At 40.4% G+C, this 23648-nt stretch overlaps 1 protein-coding gene across 1 annotated transcript in view; it reads right to left on the reverse strand.

The window, feature by feature from the left end:
- The window catches only part of LOC134527376 (uncharacterized protein C18orf19 homolog A), a 60918-nt gene extending 45934 nt beyond the window's left edge, over positions 1–14984 (reverse strand). The window contains exon 1 of the mRNA XM_063360008.1: positions 14608–14984. Within this exon, the coding sequence (XP_063216078.1) occupies positions 14608–14776 (169 nt within the window). The 5' untranslated portion in view covers positions 14777–14984. The remainder of the gene's footprint in view (positions 1–14607) is intronic.
- Between the last annotated feature and the right edge of the window lie 8664 nt (positions 14985–23648).

The following is a 23648-nucleotide window of genomic DNA, read 5'->3' on the forward strand; positions in this document are numbered from 1 at the left end:
CCAATGTACTAACGGTTTGTAAGCAATTTTTTTATTTGTATGTACGCTCACTCGCCGAGATTGCACGCGTAATCACACTTAATCTGCTAAATATAATAAATATTTCATTTCTAAATAAGATACGAATTCGATAGAGGCATTTTAATGAATACTACTTACTATGTTTAAGTTTGGAATAAATATCCTACTTTATAGGTCCCTAGTTAAAAGCTATGACTATATAATTGGTTTTCAGATATTTAACATTTTGTTTACCATATATATTATTAATGATACATGTTTTCAATCCATTTTAAGTCCGCGATGTGTAAATAAAGCAGTTAACGAATGTTATGCTGAAGTTGTAATAACTTTGGCTATTCATTATAACTGGTTTATAATCAGTGTCACACAAATTGCACACATAGTAAATTACATAATTTTATTTGCATTGTCAGTAACATGGTAATATACACTTATAATTTGGTGGCGCACACTGAGGTGATATGGTATACCAGTTTGCAAAATCTGTTTTAGGGTCTAGGATTCAAACTGAGTCAAGTCAACTTGTCAAGAACGAAGGAGGGAAAATATACCAGAGTTTCGATGCCGTGGTGAGTCAGACCTACAAACTGTAAACAGCTCCAGGAAGGGATTAGTACCACCCCCCCCCCCCCCTCCAGTCACCAAGGCAGCTACCTGACAGCTTGCCTCCCTTCCTGCCCCCCTCACCCAGCTAGCCATCGCTCATCTGAGATATTTGCCCCTGCCAAATTATTTCAATACAACAAATATAATATTATAGCTTTCCTATTACAGATAGAGACATGCGGTCTGAAACTTTTTTGATTTAAATAATTTGCAGAATATGCCTTAATATTCATTTTATATATAAAACGGGCAGCCTGTTTACAATAGAGTATTGAAAAATGAACAAGTCATTTAAAAACTATGTGAAAATGTTATTAAAAAATTGGGTATTAACGCAAGTGTATATCTGCATTATCTGCGTTTTGGTTTTTATTTCACCTTTTTATCTTATTTAGTGCCTACATAAAAAGTAATTTAGTTAACATTGATTTTCCTATACTGGCAAGATGCCAGCGCCCGACCATCCAACAGCCTTAAGCGTCAGTTGGACGTTATTGGTTTATGGAAGACAACATTGAAAAACTGCAAAACAACAATCCTACATAATTTTATTTGCCAACTTTATTAGCAGACGTCCTAAAAAGACAATTCTCGAGCGTTGTTTCTTCCGCAGCAATTAAATGTTCGAAATTACCAAGGCAAAAGTTTTGGCTTCAAGTAACCTTCAGTTTTTAATTAATGCATTTAGCTCTGGTTTAGATACCATGCCGCCTTAAGAAATAGTTGCAGCAAGGAAGAGTAGTATAATTTTACATAAAATTTTGACTTAGTAAAGTATTCAAATTTTATTGTTATAGACTAAATTTTTTTTACAAATTATAAAACATGGATAACAAATCTTACCTTACATTCATCCAGTGTTCTTTGATTAAACATTTGATCAATATGATAATACAAAGCACGTGATCCTGCTGAACAGATGTAGCCTAAGTTCAAAGCACCTGATCTTGCTGAAAGGATGTAGCTTAAGTTATAACTGACAAAACATATAATTGCTCATGAAAAAAATCTGTTTAGTATATATTTAATTATTTACAGTTTTCACTTAGGTTGTGGCATACTTCGTTCAAGCAGGTGTGATGTCTCTACAATCTCTTCTTTAGTGAGTGTAAAAGTTCTCCCAGTTGCTTGCTGTACAAGGTTCAACCTTTTAAAGAAGATCTTCAGTTCTAATGTCTAGTATATCGGCTCTTGGTGTTGGATAAAAAAAAAGGAAGCAGCAGGTCCTTTGGGATGTAAAAAACTGACTAACTTCATTATTCTCATTATTTTTTGCCAATATACATGCAAGCCACCAAAAGTTATCGTATTTCACAGTAACATGTTTTGTCAGTTATAACTTAGGCTACATCCTTTCAGCAAGATCATGTGCTTTGAACTTAGGCTACATCTGTTCAGCAAGATCACGTGCTTTGTATTATCATATTGATCAAATGTTTAATCAAAGAACACTGGATGAATGTAAGGTAAGATTTGTTATCCGTGTTTTATAATTTGTAAAAAAATTTTAGTCTATAACAATAAAATTTGAATACTTTACTAAGTCAAAATTTTATGTAAAATTATGCTACTCTTCCTTGCTGCAACTATTTCTTAAGGCGGCATGGTATCTAAACCAGAGCTAAATGCATTAATTAAAAACTGAAGGTTACTTGAAGCCAAAACTTTTGCCTTGGTAATTTCAAACATTTAATTGCTGCGGAAGAAACAACGCTCGAGAATTGTCTTTTTAGGACGTCTGCTAATAAAGTTGGCAAATAACATTATGTAGGATTGTTGTTTTGCAGTTTTTCAATGTTGTCTTCCAAAAACCAATAACGTCCAACTGACGCTTAAAGCATTTATTTATCTACCACGCCCCCTTAAGCATCTACTAAACTTCTCATTTTTATTTACTCATGATCCCATTGATTCTCCACCTTGAAATTTGGCACAAATCTAACCAATATATGTAGGAATAACATACTTTTTTTTAAAAACTATCGAAAATGGTGTTATTTAGAAATTCAATATTAAAAACTTTGAAAACAAATAAAAATAATTTTGTTTTCCGAAGTTGGTCACGTTACATATCAAATTGAAGCCCATACAATGACCTTTAAAATGAGCTGTCAAACAGCCTTCTAGCACCATTAGTTGGAAACCTACAAGTATTTTAGTGATCCAAAACATTGCTAAAATTGGCTATTTTTGCAATTTTCAAAAATTTATACAAAAAAAACTACTGAAAATTTTTTTTAGAAAAAATAGATTTATAATGTATTTAGTTGATATTACTAATATACAAAAAAACATGAAAATCTAAGGTGTAGAGGTTAAGGCCTCTGGTTGATTTTATATGGAATGACCCAGCAGTGTTTTTTTATGTACGGATGTGTCAATAAATCCATCAGTTTGGTGGTGGTGTTGGGGGGGAGGGGTTTCCTACTCTTAAAATATCACTTTATCTGTATGCACGATAAAATATCCTTTGGTTAGCTCCCTCCGAAATATTCTTATACAAACTATGACGTGTAGCCTACTCCTTAGATATTTTACTTCCAACACGTTTGATTGCGTAGAGAAGGCGATTCTTGGAGTATGTGGCCCTTTCAGAATTAAATTATTATTAGTTACAACTGATGTTTATTTCGAGCCTCTTTGACTTCCAGTTCATACGTAAAAGACGAACTACCAGTGATGCTTGACGTCACCAGTAGGGATAGCGTGAAGGAGCTCCTCATTTCGCCAGACACGACTGACATACACAAGTATTTATATTGCAATAATAAATTACTAAATGATAGCTTAATTTTCGAAAATATGATTATGTTTTTTTACAAGAAGTACGAATGCCAGGACATTTACAAATAACATCGTTTTTAAACATCACATATAAAAAAGGGAAGTGTATTCAAAAGCCACAAGCTGCAGGTCAGCTAAAAAGGCAAACCAAACATTTTTCTAGCTCTAGCCTCATGTATACATACTCAAAAACATAATATATTTAAAACACTAAAATTAATGCAAAAACCTGCAATATTTTAAAGACAGATATTCAGCTACAAAAAATTCTCCGATAGTATAAAAAGTTCGCCTGTATATATAGTTGCACAGAAAAATAGTCCTAATCATATATCAAATATAGCAAATAATACCGCTTTGTAACATAACGTCATGCTATTAGATGGTCAACGTTCAACTGTTTTGTGTAATACACATACGCACACACCTGTGACAAAATGTGTAAAGAAATAAAATTTGTAGAAGCGCAAAACCTTTGTAGTACACAGTTAAAAATAATTTTTTTTTACGGGGGAAGGAAAACTACATTACTGGCCAACTTATTTGAATGTAGTGGTTAGCTGTGAACGAGCGTTCTTGCAAAAGAGACCAATTCTGATAGTTTTGGCCACATAATCACCGCAGTAAAATATACAATTTGTATATCATATATGTGTAATGCACCAAATTAATATTTATTATAATTACCTTGGGTGGCACTCGGTTACGTACGGGTTTCTAACTGAAATGTACCAAAAATAGTAATATTTATTCTCTTGCGCTTTGTTGAGGATCGCGTAGTCTTGGGTGGGTGTGGGGGAAAGGGACAGAGAGGCAAAGGGATTGGAAATCTAAATGCTCGCCGAGGAAGAGTACACCTTCCCCCACCACACTCTCCCTGTCCGGTCGTAAACATGACACCCCGCTGGGCGATAAGAATTCTGAAAACAGCGTCCTCTTTCCCACCCCCCTTCTTTTTTCCGCGCATTGCTACATCGTTCAACCGTACTGCTAGTGCGCTCTGTTGAGGATGTAGATAACTACGTGTGTCTTTGCCCGCTCGGGAGAAACTCAGGATCTTAGCCTTAAGTATCAGGTATAAATTCTGTCTCATAACTTCAGATCTCCCCAAATTGAGGTAATGGTTAGAAAATTTTAAATTATATGATGATAGAGCAGAGCATGTTTTTAACGTCTCATTTCAAGATATGTGTTTGACATGTAAGTAAAAATAATAATAAAATATATCTTAATATTATAAAGCTGAAGAGTTTGATTGTTTGTTTGTTTGTTTGAACGCGCTAATCTCAGGAACCACTGGTCCAATTTGAAAAATTCTTTCAGTGTTGGATAGTACATTTATCGAGGAAGGCTATAGGCTATATTGTAATATCAATAACATTAGGGATCCTTAGGTACTAAAAGTCCAGTTTAGAATCAAATGCGTTGGAGGGGGTTAGATACAACATGCAGTACACGTACGAAGTGTGTGTTGACAATGCCGCAGGCGCTAGAAGTTTATTTCCTATTGCCTATTAACATTGTTGCCACGCACTAGATGCCTTATCATTCTTAATTTTCCCATACAAGTAAAAAACACCCGTGTGATATTAACAACGAAGCAATCAGTACCCTCAAAAGAGTTCAATTAGTATTTAAATACTTTTTATCACTTTAAATCGCAAACCTAAACTATTGTTTTTTTTTCTCTCTTTGTGTTTAATTTTTTTTTCTTTTACTACAATTATTTTTATTTTTTTAATTAATTTTCATTTTTCGGACCATCAATAATTTTTCTCTCCCGTTACAATTCTGACAAGGACTTGTGTGTGTGTATGTACACACACACACAGATATATATATATATATATATATATATATATATATATATATATATATATATATATATATATATATATATATATATATATATATATATATATATATATATATATAAACCGAAATACCACTCACTGACTCACTCATCACGCGATCTCTAAAACTATACACCCGATTGACACTCATTTTGTGATGTAGACGCTAAGAACGGATTCTGCGGAAATCCGATCCCAAGGGGAGTTTCGGGGGCGTAATATATCAAAATTTCCAGTTTTTGGTAGGAAATCACCATGGCAACGGCTGTTGCTTTGTTGATACTTCATTCGTCTCTATGGCAATGACTATTTCATTGTTAGTGCAGTCCTCATCACCGTTGAAATTTTGCGGGTACTTTAAATATCAAAACTTGCCCGTTTTTTTCAAGTATATATATTTTACAGACTTGAAACTTCACAGTAATGTTCCTTATGTTAGACATTTTCCGAAAATTAGATCCCATGGGTAGTTAAAACCAGGCAACAGTGGGTACTTGTCTGCATAATAGGATTTTGCATTGTTCATGCCTTCTGCGTCTCCATGGCAACGGGCATCGCGCGGCAGTGGCGTACCCACAAGGAGGGGCATGTATAATGAGCGGCGCAAGAGTGATCTGCCTGTAGACTGCCGTAGCGAAGTACGGGTACATCAGTTGTACGTTGCGTGCACGAGTCGGGAAACCATCGGTGCTATTCATTTTCTCTCCGGTACATTATACAGCATTCTAATAAATTTTCAATGAATTTTTTTTATTTACCATTACTGTAAATGGGAGATGTGGCTTAATTTTTTTCCACTAGTATAGCCGTGTGAAGCCGGGTCGGGCAGCTAGTATATTTTAAATGTATTATGGTTTTATCTTAAACCATAGGTTAACATTGAATATTATGTACAACACGTAAATTTGTTGATGTCTAAAGTGCGCGCGAAGGTATTTCTCGGCAGGCCGTCAAACTTCACTCACCAGCGCGGCGGATTGTCAACTTCAATAACGATAAGCAGTGGAGGATCGTGGCCCTGGTCGGGTGGAGTAGAACTGGCAACACTGCGGCTCTCAGCCGTCCTCCGCATGCGCGGGTAGAACCCGCACATTTTGGGGGGGGGGCGGCCAACCGCCCTTGCATGTCTAAAGCCTACCAGGGGGAGGAGAAATACAACCTCCTCGTTTGAAGAGCCTGACTCGAATGACCTTTGCTCCCAGGTACGCAGGTACTTATACTGACCGGGCAGAGTGGTCGGGTAGTTGATTTCAAAGGTTTTATTCACATTTTACCAAAATAACACGATTCGGCAGTGTAGTGATTTTTAGTCTATAAACCGCCTTAAGGCTTTAAAGTCCAAATAATTTGTGTACTTGTTTGTTGCAAATTCTTGTTACACTATACACTGCAACAGTACTAGCACCAGGGTTAAATAAAAATTTCACACTGCAGGAAAGAGGTGACAACTCACTAAAATCGACACATGACTATGTATTAATTTCTCCCCCCTATTGTTTAAGCCAATGCAAAAATGTGAAGAAGCTGCATAAAAATTTTATTTTACAGAAATCAACAACAAACTAAGCTTTAAGAAATTTGAATGAAAAAGAAGCTCAATGTTTATTTTCATCAGAAACACAAAAACTGCAACAAGTAAGCCATCAAAAAATCAAAACTATATTAAGGCTTTAACTGAATATCCTTGGTATGGTCATACTTTACAATAAGAGCCAAATGCCAATAAAAATACTGTGAAATCATGTGAACGGTTAGTTACATCAGAATAGCTACATTATAATTGGTACTTAATGCCTAAGCAACAATTAAATATATTTTACAGTATTTTTAATATGGCTATATTAACCCAACCAACAGTTTATAATGTTTTTTAAGTATTTTGAAAGTAGCTAACATAAAGTAATTGACCATTTTCATGATTTTACTCAAGTTCTCCAACTCATACATGCACAGGGACCCACACGGGAAAAAAAATGGAAACGGCCGTGTAGTGCACAGTTATTTATCAGAAAACAGTAGGAAAATAGAAACACTAATTTTGGGGTAAATATAGGAACGTCTCTAGTGTCAAGGTGGCCACTCTTCTGGGCTAATAAAATTCCTGGTTTTTTCCAGGTTTTTTCAAGGGTGGTATTTATCAATATTTGCATACAATTTGCATTTTTGTTACACAAAGCACACACAATATGATGTTTTATTGGCATTAAACAATACACAACTTAACTATAGGCTTAAAAATTAAATCAACGAACTTGCTTAAAACAAAACCTACCACAAAAAAATTTATAATCTCACATCACCAAAATTACTTGACACGCACGTGTTTTGCCCCTCTTGCGTGGCTGGCTACTGCTGTTCTTCCCATGCTACCGATATTGATTTTAACATTACACAAATTGCAAATGGCATTTGCCCTGCAGTTTGGATCTTTCTCCACCCATTCAAACTCTTCCGTATATTTGTCATTGTTTGTGGTGACCGAACTCTTTGACATTTTGATAGTCTGCGCAAATTACATGTTAGATTAAAAAATTCAAAACAACGTCCCGCACAACTAAACTTTTAAAAAAACTCGAGAAAATTATCCGTGATGCCGTGACGCAACAACATAAGCGCAAAGTAAAAAAAATATAGGCTATATATAAAACTAGTGCTACCACTCTACAACATTTTCAGCCAAAATGCTGTTGCTTTTGAATACATAAACAATAAGTATGGAAGTCTGAATTGATAACAGTTTCTTACGTACTACAAAAGTTTTTAAATGCAATATGAACAAATTAACTTTCACTAAATATAGCTCGCGAGCATACTGTCGTGCTTCGACGAGTGGTGAACATGCTCACGTTCAAGTTTCTCCATCATAGGCTTTTAACAACCGTATATTATCGCGATCGTTACTTCATAAAAAAAATCCCGGTTCTAATAAAAATTCCTGGTTGATTCCAGGTATTCCTGGTTTTTTAAAGAAATCCTGGCTATTTCCCGCATTTCCCGATTTCCTGGTTGGCTGGCCACCCTGAGTGTTGGGAAAAGTATTTTCGGAATTTTATAATTACGTACTTTATGGAAAAGCCACACTGTAAGAATATTACCGGGATCAGTTTGAAGAATATTGTTTGTGGGTGATTATTGGACATAGCTGCTTTTTATAATGGAAAGAAAAAAAACGGGAACAGGTTTTCACATACCGCACACATCCCTATATTTACTCCGAAATGTACCTTACATACAATACCTGTGCTTTTATGCTGCCGCCGCCATTCATTGTTTACTGGAGATGAATAGGAATATATGTTTTCCCTATACTAGTGATGTTCCTGAATTAACGCTAATAAGGAAAGTTTTTTTAATTTCTACTGGTTTGTGGAAAATAACAGTTTACAGTTTTCATTATCATATCACGCAATCTCCAACATGTATTGTTTACCCGTGTAGGTTTCATAAATTTTTTTTGGAGAACTTTAGTCAATGCAGGTGTTGTGATATAATGAAATTCATTTAAATAACCATATTGCAATTGTAAGGAATTTTTAATGTTTATATTATAGTTTGTTTTATTAGAATAAGTAATTTTATTACAAAATTTTTGTTTTGTTAAATTGCATTTAAAGTACGTACTATTTTGAGTCACGTTGTAACGTATGAGTCAAATGGGAGCCAAAAATTTGAATTGAATTGTTAATGTCATTCATTTTCTGTGAGAAATTCATGCAGCGCACTGAAGTAGCTAACATATTGAATTTTGCAGTCTTTCCGGGAAATTCTTTGATTACAGCCATCGTATATTCTGTTTGATATGGCTGGTGTTTCGGAGAGCTGAGTGTGGTGTGAAAGGACTATGCAGCGGGTGTTCCCTGGATGTATTCGAATTTGTGCATTACAGATTCTTCGCACTTTTTATTTGAGTATTTGGAAGATCATGGGGTGTTGAGTTGTGAAGTGAAGTGTAACAAATGTGGGGCGGTCATTGAGTTGGCAGAGGACAGCAAATTATTTCTCTGTCAACGGGCGACTGTTAAGTACATGGGTCGGTAACAAAATTAAGAGGGTAAAATGTAATTTCAAAAATCATTCAGAAAGGGCATGTGGTCTTCAAAAAAGAAAGTAATTTTTCATTTCAAAAGATCATCAAGATCAAGTATTTCTTATTAACTATTAATCACCCACGTGCTGAATACATTAGGACACATTTTGTCATGTGGTAGAAACTGTCACAAATTGGTTGTCCTATTGTCAATAGATGATGATCAAATTAAGTATGGATGCATTTGTAGGAAAATTGGAAGGACCAGATTCAGATGTTGAACTAGATGAGGCCAAAATTGGTAAACTTAAATATAATATAAGTCAAATTGTCCAGGGTCAGTGGGTAACTAGATGAGGCCAAAATTGGTAAACTTAAATATAATATAAGTCAAATTGTCCAGGGTCAGTGGGTTTTCAGGGGCATTGAGAGAAATAGTAAAAATATTTTTCTCATTTCTGTCGAATATCACACTAGGGTCATTCCATTGTTACGGGTGTGACAAAATTGGTAGATTCTGCAATGCAAAACAGTTTGTCCAGAAAAATTTTAAGTAAGCATAATTTTTTAAAGTGGATGTACTCTTCTCTAAATGATTAGTTCACAAACCAAAAGCTTAAAATATATCTAAACTCTTTATTAAGGTACCGTGGTGCTAAAATTAAAATTGTTACGGGTGTGACAAAAAATACCTCTCTTTATGAACGGTGTTTTTGACTGGAAATGTCTGTTAATAAAATTTTGGAAAAAATAATTTAAATTCTTAAAAAATAACTTAAGTGTATTCTGATGATTAAAATTATCTGAAAATGAATTTTAAACAAGCACAACTATTTTTTTATAATTTTTAAAAAATTTTCTACATGTTGCGGGTGTGACGTTACGGGTGTGACAAAACATTTTAATGATGATAGATTTGTAAAATCAATTCTTAAAAATTATTTATTTATTTAAAATCAAAAAAACCTACTTTAACCATTCTTTAAACTTCATTTTGACTAAAAAGAAATTATTTAAATGTAAACTGTACACGGTTATTGACAAGTTTGGGAGGTTCACATTTATTCACAATAACAGAAATGTCCTCAGTTGAAATGTCATTTTCTTTTGGCCAGATCCACATCTTCCCACTTGGATGCATGTATTTTAAAACTACTTGGTTAGTTTCAATGTCAATACTAAGCACTTCAGCAAAATAGTCTTTCTGGCTAGTGGTTTTGGTCCCAAGACCCATTACATTAAGTTGCACAAATACAAAGTCGCCAACTTCAATACTGTCTGTGCCCTCTATGCCGACTGATGCAGATGGGCCTGGTTGTGGAGCATCACTAACTTCACACTCATTATATGCATTTTTCAAGTTTACAACCAAACTTTTTTCACCATAAGATGTTATAGCAACTCTAACAACGCCTTCAGTCACAGGCTGGAAGCTGTGAAGTTTTTGGAGCCTTGGAACCGGATCAACATTAACCCATCTTGAGGACACAGTTTCATACATTGAAATAATCTCAATGGCAGATGTGAAGAGGATTGTTATCCCCTTTAAGGCATTCCTAGCACAGTCAAAAAAGTCTTCTGCACACTGTACAACACACTGACGTGACTTGACTAAACGCCAAACTGTACGTTTCACTGTCCCTCCTACACCGTCTACAGACCCTTTGCCATGAGATGTAGCAAAGAAGTTCCAAGTGCAATCAATACCAAAATCTTGCTGAAAATATGTCAAAGACAGAATTATGTAACGGTTCTTAAATTGAGCTGCACTTCCATCCGAAAATATATGAACCCGTGCAAGGCTGGGAAATTCTTCTTTCAAGACAGTGATCAATTTATTTAAGAAAACCCAGACACTGTATTTGTTGTGGTTCAAGTCATCACTGACTATTACAAAACAACGTCTGCAGACACCAACCCAAGCAACTGCAGTGAAAAGTGATACTTGTTGTTTGTGCCAATGTGCACTTTGAATTTCATCTTGAAACCCTGCTGTATAGTTTTCTGCGAAGTCTATTTGAAGAACAGCAGTATTTGTTGTAACTTTTAATTTTGTAGCTTCGAAATGCTGTGCTTGCTTTCTTTTAATGTAACAGTGCAGTTTAAATTGTGGAAATTGATTCTGAATTTCTTGTATGCAGTTGTGTATTTTTCCTGTATGCTCTATGAGGTTGACATCTTTCCATTGTTGTCACTTGACATCTATGTCCATGTTGTCTTTATCAATGAGCCCAATTATAGGAAAGTGTCTACACTGGTCACAAAAATTAGCCATGCAAGGGTAATTGTCTTCATCACATACTGCAGTAACTAGAAGATCATCCATTTGACAAGGGAACGTAACAGCTTTGCTCACAGCATCAATTAATAACTGCATATTGGAATGGTATTTGCAGCCACACACATTATGTGGTGTTTCTGCTACTGGCAGAACATATGGGGGTCGCAAGGAGTAAAATTTGGACTTCTTGATTTCTAGATTTGGATATTCAGAAATAAACAGCTCGTACGCCACTCCTATTGTTGAAATCATAATTCTCTTTTGAAAATATTCTTTTTCACCTGTTTGAAGATTTTTAATGATTACAACATCCTTTCGACCGGGTTTTTGAGAACTAACATCATCTCTTACATAAAACTCCAGTACTTTTTCTTCTGTTTCTTTGTGTAAATGTTTTCCTGTTTTAGAAATATTAGCAACTTTTTTAGCTACCTCAGGTAGTACCTCTAACAAAAGTTTCTTAACCACTGCACTTTTCTTCCTTGGACTAGACGGAAGGTGCTTTCTTACTTTATTAACAGCTCTTCCAAAAGAACGGATACAAGAATATGACTCTTTATCAGGTGTCAGTCCTGTTGAAATTGTTGCTGCTCCTCTCTTCTTTATTTTCTCTCTGTGTTTTCTTTGTCTGTCTGCATCGTTCAGCCTTTTACGTTTTAATGCTTTTTTGCTTATCTGACACATTTCTCTTGCTTTGTCGCGTCTTTTTCTGTCTCTTTCCCTTTCCTTCTCCAAATGTTTTTCATGTTCTTCTTTATTCTGGTGTAACTTTTGCCGATACTTTTTTACCCTCTCAGTAGAAGACATCTAGTCGTACTATATAGGCTATAACAAAGGAAAAAATAAGCTGTCTTAGTAACATTTTCCAGTATTGACAATCAGTCATTATCTTATAGTATATTACTGTACATGATCACTGCCATAAGCACTTTAAACTTACCAGATCATTATTAAATAGTAATAAATAATTTAAATGTAATAACTTATTAATTTAATGTAAAAAATTAGCAAGGTTATGTTAATTATAGGTTAAGTTAGCACTACCAATGTATAGATGAGTATACATGTATCAAGAAAATTATGAACTTATGGGTAGGTACTCTAACAGTATTAAGAAACACCCAAAAAAATTCTAAGTAATGTGCAGTGTATCTAAACCAAACATGTCTGATATGCTATGTACAATGTATTGTCACACCCGTAACAGTATTTTCAGCTCTTATTAGCAGTATTACTAAAAAAAATTGTAATTGAATTTGTAGGTTATATGACTGAGCTAGTGCATATAAATTTTCAGTTCCCTATTACTTTTAGTTTCATTTGTTTCAAACTTTAAGTACTAAACAGTGTTACGGGTGTGACGTGGTACAAGTAACTTTTTAAATGTGAATAAAATGTATATCTTTACCTGCAATCAACTTTTATATACTGTGGAAATATTCTTCTAGGCCTGGAGAAACCATTCCAATTGCCAACTATCAGCTGTTTGTTAAGAGTGAAATTTTCAGTGTAACCAACTTCTGGGTTATTGTCAGAGTAACACATTCAGTTAACTGTCAAAACTTTGTAAATAGACCATTGCCATCAGTTTACAAATTTAGCATTACATTTTACTTTTCACATAATCTTTGGAATACTGTTATTGAATTTATATAGAATTTAAATTTTAAAAAAAAAGAAAAAAAATATTCTATTTAGGGTCATTTCAGCAGAACTCTCCTGTTCATTATTGAGAACTTCATTATTCCCGGAACGGAAATTATTAGCAACTGTCGGGTTACTTATTATTGTTTTTCAGAACACGATTATGTTCATCTACAGGTGAATCATAGTTATGAATTTTTATGATCCTAACACAGGGATAGAATAGAAAGTCTTTGGGCCGATGTGAGGCAGAATGTACCTCAAAATGGTCTGCCAATCCGGACTACGTTGGGTACCTCAAGGAATTCATGTTCCATCGAAGAGATCTTGTTGATAGGAACGGCTGCATCATTTCTATCAGACGGCAAACAGTATGTACCTGCCTCCTACATAGGTTAGCGCTGATTTTTTAATGTTTTTGTTTCATGTATCCAAGTTTATCCCTGGATCTTGAAAGCTTGATCCTGATGGCATAATCCTGTTGGCTTGATTCTGTGGTACATGATGCTTGCTGTTTTAGTTCAGTACATCAAAAGATCCTGATGGCATGATCCTGTTGGCTCTATCCTGTGGTACATGATGGTTGCTGTTTTAGTTTAGTACATCAGATCTTGCACATAAAAGAAATTACCATAGCCTATAAGATAGAATTATGATTGTAGGTTGAAAAATAATTAATAATTTTTATTTGACTTACGATTATTATTATATTATAACATGATATTTTTTTATGTACAGGATCTTACAACGTACTGAATAACGTGTACCACGGGATCAGGCCTTCAGGATCTAGGTATAAACTTCAATATATGAAACAGAAGCATTAGCATATTTTAAAATCTCCATCATTGGCTACAGTTATGCTAAACAAGAGATACACAATCACGGGTAAAAAATGACTGGTGGCAGCAGTGTGAAAACACAGGTATTGTAATGTAAGCTTTCAACTGTTACTTTTCAGGAACCAGTAGGAATTAAGAAACCATGTTTTCGGAGATAATATAGAAACGTCTCTAGTACTTGAAAAACATATTTTCCGTTTTTATTTACTTTTCGTTCAACGAAACCGCGACGACCGATGCTTGTATAGTAATGTAAGATATAAACTACTACTTTTTACAAACAACTAGAAATTAAAAACAATCCCTTCAGGGTAAATTTAAGGACGTGATAAGTATGTGCTAACCGTTTTCTGAGTTATTTCAGTTCTAAAAAACCACAACGTCCGATAATTACCTGTTTGTGACATCACAATATTATGCGTTTATTCAGGAGACGAATGGGAGCAGAAGTGGTGATAGGTATAATTATGAGGCAGCAGCAGCCCAAATCAGGATACTGACAACTTAGCTCTCGGTTGCAAAGCATTATGTATATGATTTCCTTACCTCTAGCAGAAGTACATTTCCATGTCAAATTGTTCCTGAAAGAATTCTCCCAAACATATTTGTGAACTTGCCCTACACGCACTGAAAAACTACAGTGAAACAACACTGACACTGGTTTAAATTGATACCGATAAAAATGACGTAAGAACGTTTGACTCATGATACACATAGGTTATGGTCACCTCAAAAATGAAAAAATACAGGTGTGAGTAACATTTTCATTTTGAAAATAATTTAAATATTTAATAACATAATCAATATAAATTTCAGTAATACATAAAGCACACCGTACATAAAATATACACCAACGAACGACCATATAGTTCAAATCAAAGTTTTGAATCACACACTACGACTGATATCGTAAAAAAGAAATGACAACAAACACAGCGCTCACGGTGCCTGGGCTAATGTACTAAATTCAAAATGTCGACCGGAATCTTACAGAGATAATCTCTGGAATCTTAGGGTGCGGGAAGATGTGTTTTAATGCAGCTAACCTAACCGACCACTTTTAATATTTGAATTCATTTTTCCTGCACAAAAATAAAACTAATAGCGCCACCTCCTTAGCAGCAACGATAAGTAAATTGACCAGATGGAATATAAACACGTCGTTTTGTGAGGGGTTTGTAGTCAGGAGAAGATTGCGGAGGGGGAAGGCCCGTCATATTGCATAATGGATAACATCTTTGATTTCACAATATGATTACATTGCGAGAAGTTGAAAGTTGGTTAATTTATATATCGTTAATTTGGTTTTTGAGTGTTGTAGGTAAATCTGTTGTAATTTCTCAAAAGTTTATTTGTTTTAGAAGTAGAATGTGTGATTTTAAACCAGTGTGACAATCTGTAAAGCATGATATATTAATATATTATGGCATCGTGTTGACGCCGTCCCCGTTGCCTGATCTGAATTTTACGTGAATTAGAAATGTTTTGATTAATTTTGATCTCAAGGGCGGGGTTCCTGGCCTCGTGGCTGCAGGCAGGGACGCGTTGGCAAAGGGCTCCCCGGGCTGTTATGGCCTCCCAGGACGCCGTATTAATAAAAACACACACGTAATTTTAGCTGGTTTATTCCGTCGCACACTTTACACTTGACACGCTCACGTGACTGGCCGCTTCATCGTCGACCTAAGCTCCACGCACGCCACCCTCTATTGGCGGACTTTTTACGGCCACACGGTAACCCGGTGGCAAGTACGTTAATAGGGGTTGTTCCCGGCGAGTTGCGAGTGGGATGCTCGGGTGAGCGGTAAGTCTGTTCCTACCTACGTGAAAGTTTGCGGAACGCAACGTGAAATACGTGGACGACTGGTCATACAAAATTACTTAATACAAAACACTACACTACAGTCACTGTGGTTAGTCCCGGGTTCGGACCAGGTCCGGGTGTCCCACACAGGTGGTTCTACAATGGCGGCTACTCCGCGTGGTGGCTGGGGCCACATTACGCTGGGTACGGACGCGGCGGAATCCGGCAGGATATCGCGCCCGCGACCGTGGCACGTCCCAGTTAATGACTCGTCCTTACACTTAGGTACGCGTTTGGCGCAGTGCCGCCCCGCGTGGGCGATGAACTAATTCCCGAGGTGAGATTTCACTAGCGTGAGGCGCAGGTGCCACGGAGGGTCACCTAATTAATTACGTAGCACTCGAAAAGCCCTGTATCGGGCTGCACATTATATTTAAGGACCGTGCGAAATCTCGAACGGCCGATTCGGGTCGACCGGGGAGCTGAGTTAAACAGTTTGACTATAATTACCTATTGCAGTGACTGGTGAAGTTGGCGCGAAAGTTGAGAGCTCCCCGTGCGTGGGCTGCCGGCCCTGGCGAGTGCTGGATGGCGACTGACTAACCTCCCTGGCCACCGGGACCAGGGAGGGGGGAAGATTCCGCGGGAAACTGCGGAACGCGGGAAGATGATTTCGGCCAGTTTTGTGAATGATCCCAGTTTACAAAATGATTATTAAATTAACATTAATTATTAGTTATTTTACAAGTATTAGTTTTTGTTTGATTTATCGAATGCATGAACAAATTATTTAGTTGCGCAGTGCCACACCCGACTGGGTGCTTTGCACATGTAGGGGGCCGTGACTGACGTCACGCCGTTCGGGGCACTGCACTATGTTGCACGCACGGGCGCGTTCGAGGCGCGGCACTCATCAGGTGTTGAGGACACATAACGGCCTGTGCTCTCAGAGGGAGCACTGACGGCGGCGTCAGTGTGTTGCGTATGGTTGTGTGAATAGATGTTCTAGGAAAAATGAGAACCAGTTACTGAAGGAAAATCATAAGAAGATAACCTTTCACAGGTAAATGGTGTTTGATTATTTTAGTGAAAGGAAACATTTTGGTAAATATTACTTTGAGGGGCGCCTCCTTAAATTTTTTTTTTTCGAATAATACCCATAATTTGTGCAATGGACCTTCCACTATTTTTTTTACCAAAAGCGGAAATTCAAAATTTCTAATATTACATATTTGAAAAATTGACGTTGACGCCGACCGCCGGTACTCCCTCTGGTTCGCACAGGCCGTTATGTCACAACAACACTTACTCTTAAGTGCATCAAACACGCCCGAGCGTGATGTCCGCCGAGTGTACAAAAGTGCGCCGCGACGAACACCAAAGCGACGCCAGCGCCCGGCCGGGTGTGGCAATGCGCCGAATTAAATACGTAATTATTCTGTTCAAATCAAAAACAACCAATTTAATAACAATTTAAAACATAATTAATTCAAGGAAAATCATGTCTAATTGTTTTTTAAACATATATTGTGTAACATGTCTTTTAAGCCCAAAACTGGCCGGATCTGTTATCCCGCGCTCCACGCGTTTAGGCGCGAGGCCGCAGGGCAGTCTCGAACTCAGTTACCGTCGGGAGCTCGCAGGGGTCGGACGCTCCGCGAACGTTGAGCCATCAACTTGCGCGCTACATCCACATATCAGCAATAGTGTAAGTTTTAAAATCCTTCTTCCAGCCCGGCGCCGACCCCACCCAGTCGCACGATATTTCGTGCGACTCGTAACTAATTAATTTTTATCCCAACAGGGAATTTTACATATTTTACGTAATTCCATGTCCAGTTTAAGGACAGCGTAATTGAGGTACGCAGCTTTTCGGCTTCAAAACCAATTAATTGTTATCGTCGAAGACTCTTAGCAACGTGTGTCGAGTTCTTACTCGCTAACTTTCGCCTTTTAATTTTCATCATCTGTAAATGTGTAACGTGTAACATGCAATCTACCCGAGTATCTTCTGATTAATAAGTGACTGTAACGTGTATGATTCCAGCATACCGGGTTACGTACTTTTTCGGGACCTTAATATTTCGCCATAGGTTAAATTGCAAATAATTTTGAAACGTCCATTTGTATGTGCTGTTTTCAATGCTAACGTAACTGCCTGTAGAAGTTCTTGCAGCACAGGAGATCTGTGGCTATCCGCCGCGCCATTTACATTTATAATAGGCCACTGTATAAGTCCGTGTACAACACTTGGCAACCTATCCTGGTCGTGCTTACCGTTTACGTAGAAAGATACGCGTGTCGCAGCGGTTAGACAACAGAAGCGGCCAGTACCTGGACCAATGAGTGTATCCGTTCTGAATAAAGTGCAGTATCATGTCAAATCGTTTACCAGTTATTTATAAGGCGTCCTGGGTGGCCTGAACAGCCCGGGTAGGTTTCGAACTTCGACGCGCTCCTGCCTGCAGCCACGAGGCCAAAACCCCGTTAAAACCCCTGAGATCACTTTCAACATTAATAATCAATTTAAAAACTTAGACAGGCAGCGGGAGTGGCGTCAATGTTAATATGAAACTGTACAATACCTGTTAAGTAAAGTGTGCACAGACATTTATTGTTAATCTGTGTAGTTAGATAAGTGTAAATAAGAATTCGAAAACACCTTTATTGTGTGCAATGGACCTTCCACTATTTTTTACCGTAAGCGAAGATACAAAATTCATAATACTTTTGAGAAATTGACGTTAATATGATACCGTACAGGACCTGTTAAGTAAGGTGCAAACTGACATTTATTGCTATTCTGTGTAGTTAGGTAAGTGTTATCCAGCATACTTTTCTATTATGCTAACGTTTCTTAATTTAGTGTAACAACAAATTTCTTGATTTGCAGCTTGTTTTTACATTAATATTATTACGATGCTTAAATCACGACGTTGCTGTATTCTGAAGCTGTAGGTAGGTAGCCATTTCTTGTTTGCGAGTATCAAATGTTTTTTTTTGTAATTGGAGAATGTTGTCATGTGAGCGTGAGCCAATAGGTGATTACGTATTCATTAATAAGAAACGGTGGATGCATGTATGCATGTTTTGGACAACTTATATTTAAAAAGGTTGATGTTATCCCAACATGGCCTCTAAGCCCGTGCTCCGCACCGCTAACACGATCCCATTTTCGGAGCACACCCCCAGTTCAGCAGGAATGAGTCAGGTGAGCGCCTCGGGCGTGACCCCAATAGACTCAAAGAAACTTAAGGGCATGGAACCCCGGGGGCTCAAACCCATAAAACAATTTATTAAGGGAAAAGATATTAGGACAAAATTACTAATTCCCAAACATTAAACAAGTGCATCGTAGCCATTCCGTGCGAGCACCGCACGCACGGAGCAGACATCGAACCTCATTAACATTCACAGCGGCCACTGGCCTTAATTAAAGTGCCCATGACAATGATCAAGTCGGATTAGGAGAAATCACAATAATACAGTTCACAGGGAGACAATATGTTAATAAATTTACAGTCCACCAACTTGATGCCACAATTTAAATAATTAAATACTCTTGCCATCACCCGGAGTCTTGAACTCGATACCCGGGATGAGCCTAGTAGTTGCTGGTGTTTCTGTTGAGGTGTTTGTTCTCCGGGAGGGCGCCAGGCTAGTCTTAAAGCATCTATCCATTGTTGTGGTGGGTCATCGGCTACAGAGTGCACTACTAAGCTGCTAGGCTATTTGATGGCTGAACACAATGAACACACGCACGTAATTACCTGACGGTTTTTGAACGATGGGAAACGCAGGGAATGGCACATACGTCCTAGTTGATGACCCGTTGTCGACTGCAGTTGACGGCGGCCGGCCTAGGAGAGGAGGGCAGCATCAGCCTGCATAGGCTAGGCTAGGGGTGCTGTCTCGCAGCGGGGTAAGGTACTGGCGGGGTGAAGACCAGGCTTCACAGTCACAGGCGGTACAACGTCAAACGCCCCCCCCCCCCCTGGAGAAGCCCGGTCTTTCCCTGTGATCGGTACTCAGCAGCATGGTTGCACCCCTAGCATTGGCAGCACGTCCAAGCTGGAGGCACTTAGAGTGGCAGCAGCTGGTAGGACCCGCGCTCTGCTCACAGGTCATCCCGCTGTGTGAAACCGGGGGCTTCATCAGCATTGCGGGCGCCCCGGATTGTTCCCAGGTGATAGTCTGCGAGGTATTCCGGTGGCCGTCTGACCCGTTGGGGACGTCTGGTCAGGTTTTCATGTTGGCGGAGGTCAGTTTGGGTAGCCGACGTGGTCTCTTCACTTTCTGGAACCCTGGGTGATGCCAGACCACTCGAGTTCTGGTTAGTCCGGTCCTTCTCTGGTTCCATTGCGGGTGGTGCCAGCGCGTGGTCGCTGCTCCTATCAGGTGCGGTGTCTGCGCCTGTGAACAGCCTTGTTCGCATTTGTCGATGCATTTATCGCTGTGGGGTCATTGGCTCATCGAGGCCATTGTCATCCAGGTGGCACGAGTGCTGGGTTGGCCGGCGGGGCTGTTCGTTAGCCTCGTCGTTCGGCTCGATCACATGGTCAGTGAAGTGGGCGTCCTCCAGGGATGCCAGGTGGCCCCAGGCGCCCCGGGTCAGTCACACAGGTGCATCGGGGTCAGTCTCGTACGGTTCGGTCACAACCGGTGGTGTACTTGGTGCCTTGTCTGCATTTAATGTTGTTTCATCCGCCGAGACATCAGTGATAATTACTCGTGGTAATCGTTTGTGTCTGAGCCATCGGCGTGAGACTTGCCCACCGTTCTGGTCCTCGTCCGCCTCACCCTCAGGGGTGGTCGGATCGTCCAGTTCTCTCCTGGGTGCTGGGTGTTCTGGTGGAGTCAGTGTTACAGGCGATTCTGGGAGCCTGTCTCCCAGGAGTTTGGCAAGGCGCAGGTCATCACGATGAATCTTCTTCACCCGCCGTCCACCTAGGCGCACGAGGTATGTAGTTTGGCCCAGGTGTTTCTGTACCATGTAGGGGCCTCCCCAGCAGGGGGCCAATCCTGCGCAGTAATTACGTGGTGTGGCCGACAGGGGATGGACACGCACAAACACTTGGTCTCCTGCTTGTATGGTGGGTGGCATGTGGTTCGTCGTTGGTGTTATTTCCATCGCGTAAACTTTTTGTCGTTGGCGTGCTTTTTCGTGTGTGGCTGTGCAGTGGCGGTCTCGCTCTTCCGGTCCTTCTGTCGGGTGTGGTACTCCATGCAAGGCCCATTCACTGGGCAGGGGTAGATTGTGTCCCTGAACCATCTCGGCGGCTGTTCTACCAGTTGCCGCATTCACCCGACGACGCATGCAGAACAGGGCATCTGAAATGTGCCGGTCCCACTGTGCATGGTCTGAGCTGAGGAGTATACGCATTTGCGCATTCAGCTCCTGGTTGCGGCATTTGGTGGGGTTTGCCCGCGCGTGGTATGCGAGTGTAGTGTGGTGCTGTATTTGGTGGTCGTCGCACCAGGTCCTCCACTGTCGGCCCAAGAACTGGCTGCCATTGTCGGAGAGGGATGACTGCGGGTAGCCCCAACGCGGCAAGAACATTTGTGCCAGGATCTTGGTGATGGTGGTGGCTCGCACATTTCGACATGGATAGGCCTCTGTCCACCGGGTGAACAGGTCCGTTACTACCAGCAAGAACCTGTTCCCCCTCGGTGTTCGTGGATATGGGCCCATCACATCCAGCGCTATTGTCTGGAAGGCTGTGGTGGGTTGCCGTGGCCACTGCTTCTCCTCCCCATCTCGCCGTCTTGCCTTCCGTGATTGACAGACTTGACATTCGCGCACGTACTCGCGTATATCGCTGGTGACTTGGTGCCAGTGGTAATATTGGCAAACAGCCGGCTTCGTCTGGTCGGTGCCGGGATGGCAGGGTAGGTCGTGGTCATGGTAGAACCGTAGTACAGCTTCCCGGGCTTCAGGTGGTACGTACGTCTTCCAGTCCAATTGGTGTCCAGGTGTACGGCACCACACGGTCCCGTCTCGTACACACCAGGTGTCATGTTCCCCCATCGTCGCCTGTTGGCGCCGTCGATCGGCCTCTGGTGACTTCCCTTGGACTTCCAAAAATCGGTGGTGGACGTCGGCTGCTGTACTCGGTGGTACGTTGTCTTCCTGAGCATCGGCTGTAATCCACATGCATGTTTCATCTGGTTGGGCTTGCCTGTTTTGGTGGCTGGGTGGCAGCATATCCTCCCAGTCTTCATGGTCGGCTAGCTCGCTGTTCTCGTCTGGCTCGCGAGACAGAAGGTCGGGCAGCTGGTTGTCGGTTCCGGGGACGTGTTCGACTTCAAAGTCAAAAGATTGCAGGAAAAATGCCCACCGGATCAGCTTGCCCTTCCTACCCTGCATGGTGTGCAGCCAGGTCAGGCACCTGTTGTCTGTGCAGAGCGTAAATGGTTTTCCTTCCAGGTGCGGGCGGTACTTCTTCACGGCCCACACGACTGCCAGGCATTCCTGCTCGTTACTGTGGTAACGACACTCTGTCGAGCCAAACTTCGCACTCGCATAGTCGATGAATTGTCGGTCTCTAATTTGGTCCAGATGGAACAGCACAGCTCCCACCCCTAGGGAACTGGCATCGGTTTGCGGGTACAGGCGGAGCTCTTGGTCCACCCGTGCCAATGTGTGGCAGCTCGTGAATGCGGCCTTGATATGGTCAAAGGCATTTTGTGCGATCGCATCCCACCTGTAGCGCAACCGTGGTGACAAAAGGTCTGTGAGTGGAACAATGATATTTGAAAAGTTCGGTATATAGCTCCTTAACCAGTTAACAAGTCCCACGAAACGTTGTAGCTGTTTGCGGGTCCTCGGCACCTCAGCCTTCGCGATTTTCAGCAGGTGTACTGGTTGTGGGCTGTTGCCTGCCGCATCCACCAAGTGCCCTAAGAACTCGACTACGAGCGCCCCGACATGACACTTGGCTGGGGCGGCTGTTAGGTGATGTGTCGCGAGCCGCTCTAGGACGAGGGCAAGGTGGCGGATGTGGTCCTCCCATGTCTCGGAAAACACGATGACATCATTGAGGTAGGCTATAGCAATCTGTCCCACATACCCCTCTAGCACCCACGTCATCATCTCCTGGAAGGTGGCTGGCGCATACTTTAAGCCAAATGGCATGGCCCTGAATTGGAACCGCCACCTCGGTCCCCAGGCCGTATGGACACCTGCCAATAGCCAGCCTTGAGGTCAAGCGTGCTGAACACTTTGGCTCGTCCTAAGCCTGCGATGGCGGCCTCGACACTGATCTGGGGTGGAGGTGAGCTGATGGTGATGGCGTTCAGTGGCCGGAAGTCTACACAAAAACGCAGCTAGCCGACCTTTTTCGGGGCCAACACCACATATAAATTATAATGGCTATTGGAGGGCTCGATGACGCCATCCCGTAACATTTCCAATACCTGCTCTCAGACGGCGCTCTGCTCTCAGAAGCCATATCCCCTGGGTGGTTCATGAATAGGTTGATCATGCATGGTTGGGATCCAATGCTCCGCCACTGTGGTGCGTTGCAGGGGTAGGTGAGTGCAAACACATCCTGCCTCTCTTGAAGCACCTTTTCCACAGCTGACTGATGCTGCGGGGGTACATCGTGACGCAGTTGCGTCAGTGTAAGCGGTTTGCCAGGTGGTTCGGGTGTGAGAGCCCCGTGGCATACACTGTGTATCGCTCCCGGGTTCCCACATGGACTCGTACAGCCTTCAGCTCCACCACAGCATCATGCTCTGCTAGCCAGGGCTTTCCTAATACGAGGTCCTCATGCAGGTCCTC

Source organism: Bacillus rossius, chromosome 1 (assembly GCF_032445375.1).
Source record: "Bacillus rossius redtenbacheri isolate Brsri chromosome 1, Brsri_v3, whole genome shotgun sequence".
Lineage (NCBI taxonomy): Eukaryota > Metazoa > Arthropoda > Insecta > Phasmatodea > Bacillidae > Bacillus > Bacillus rossius.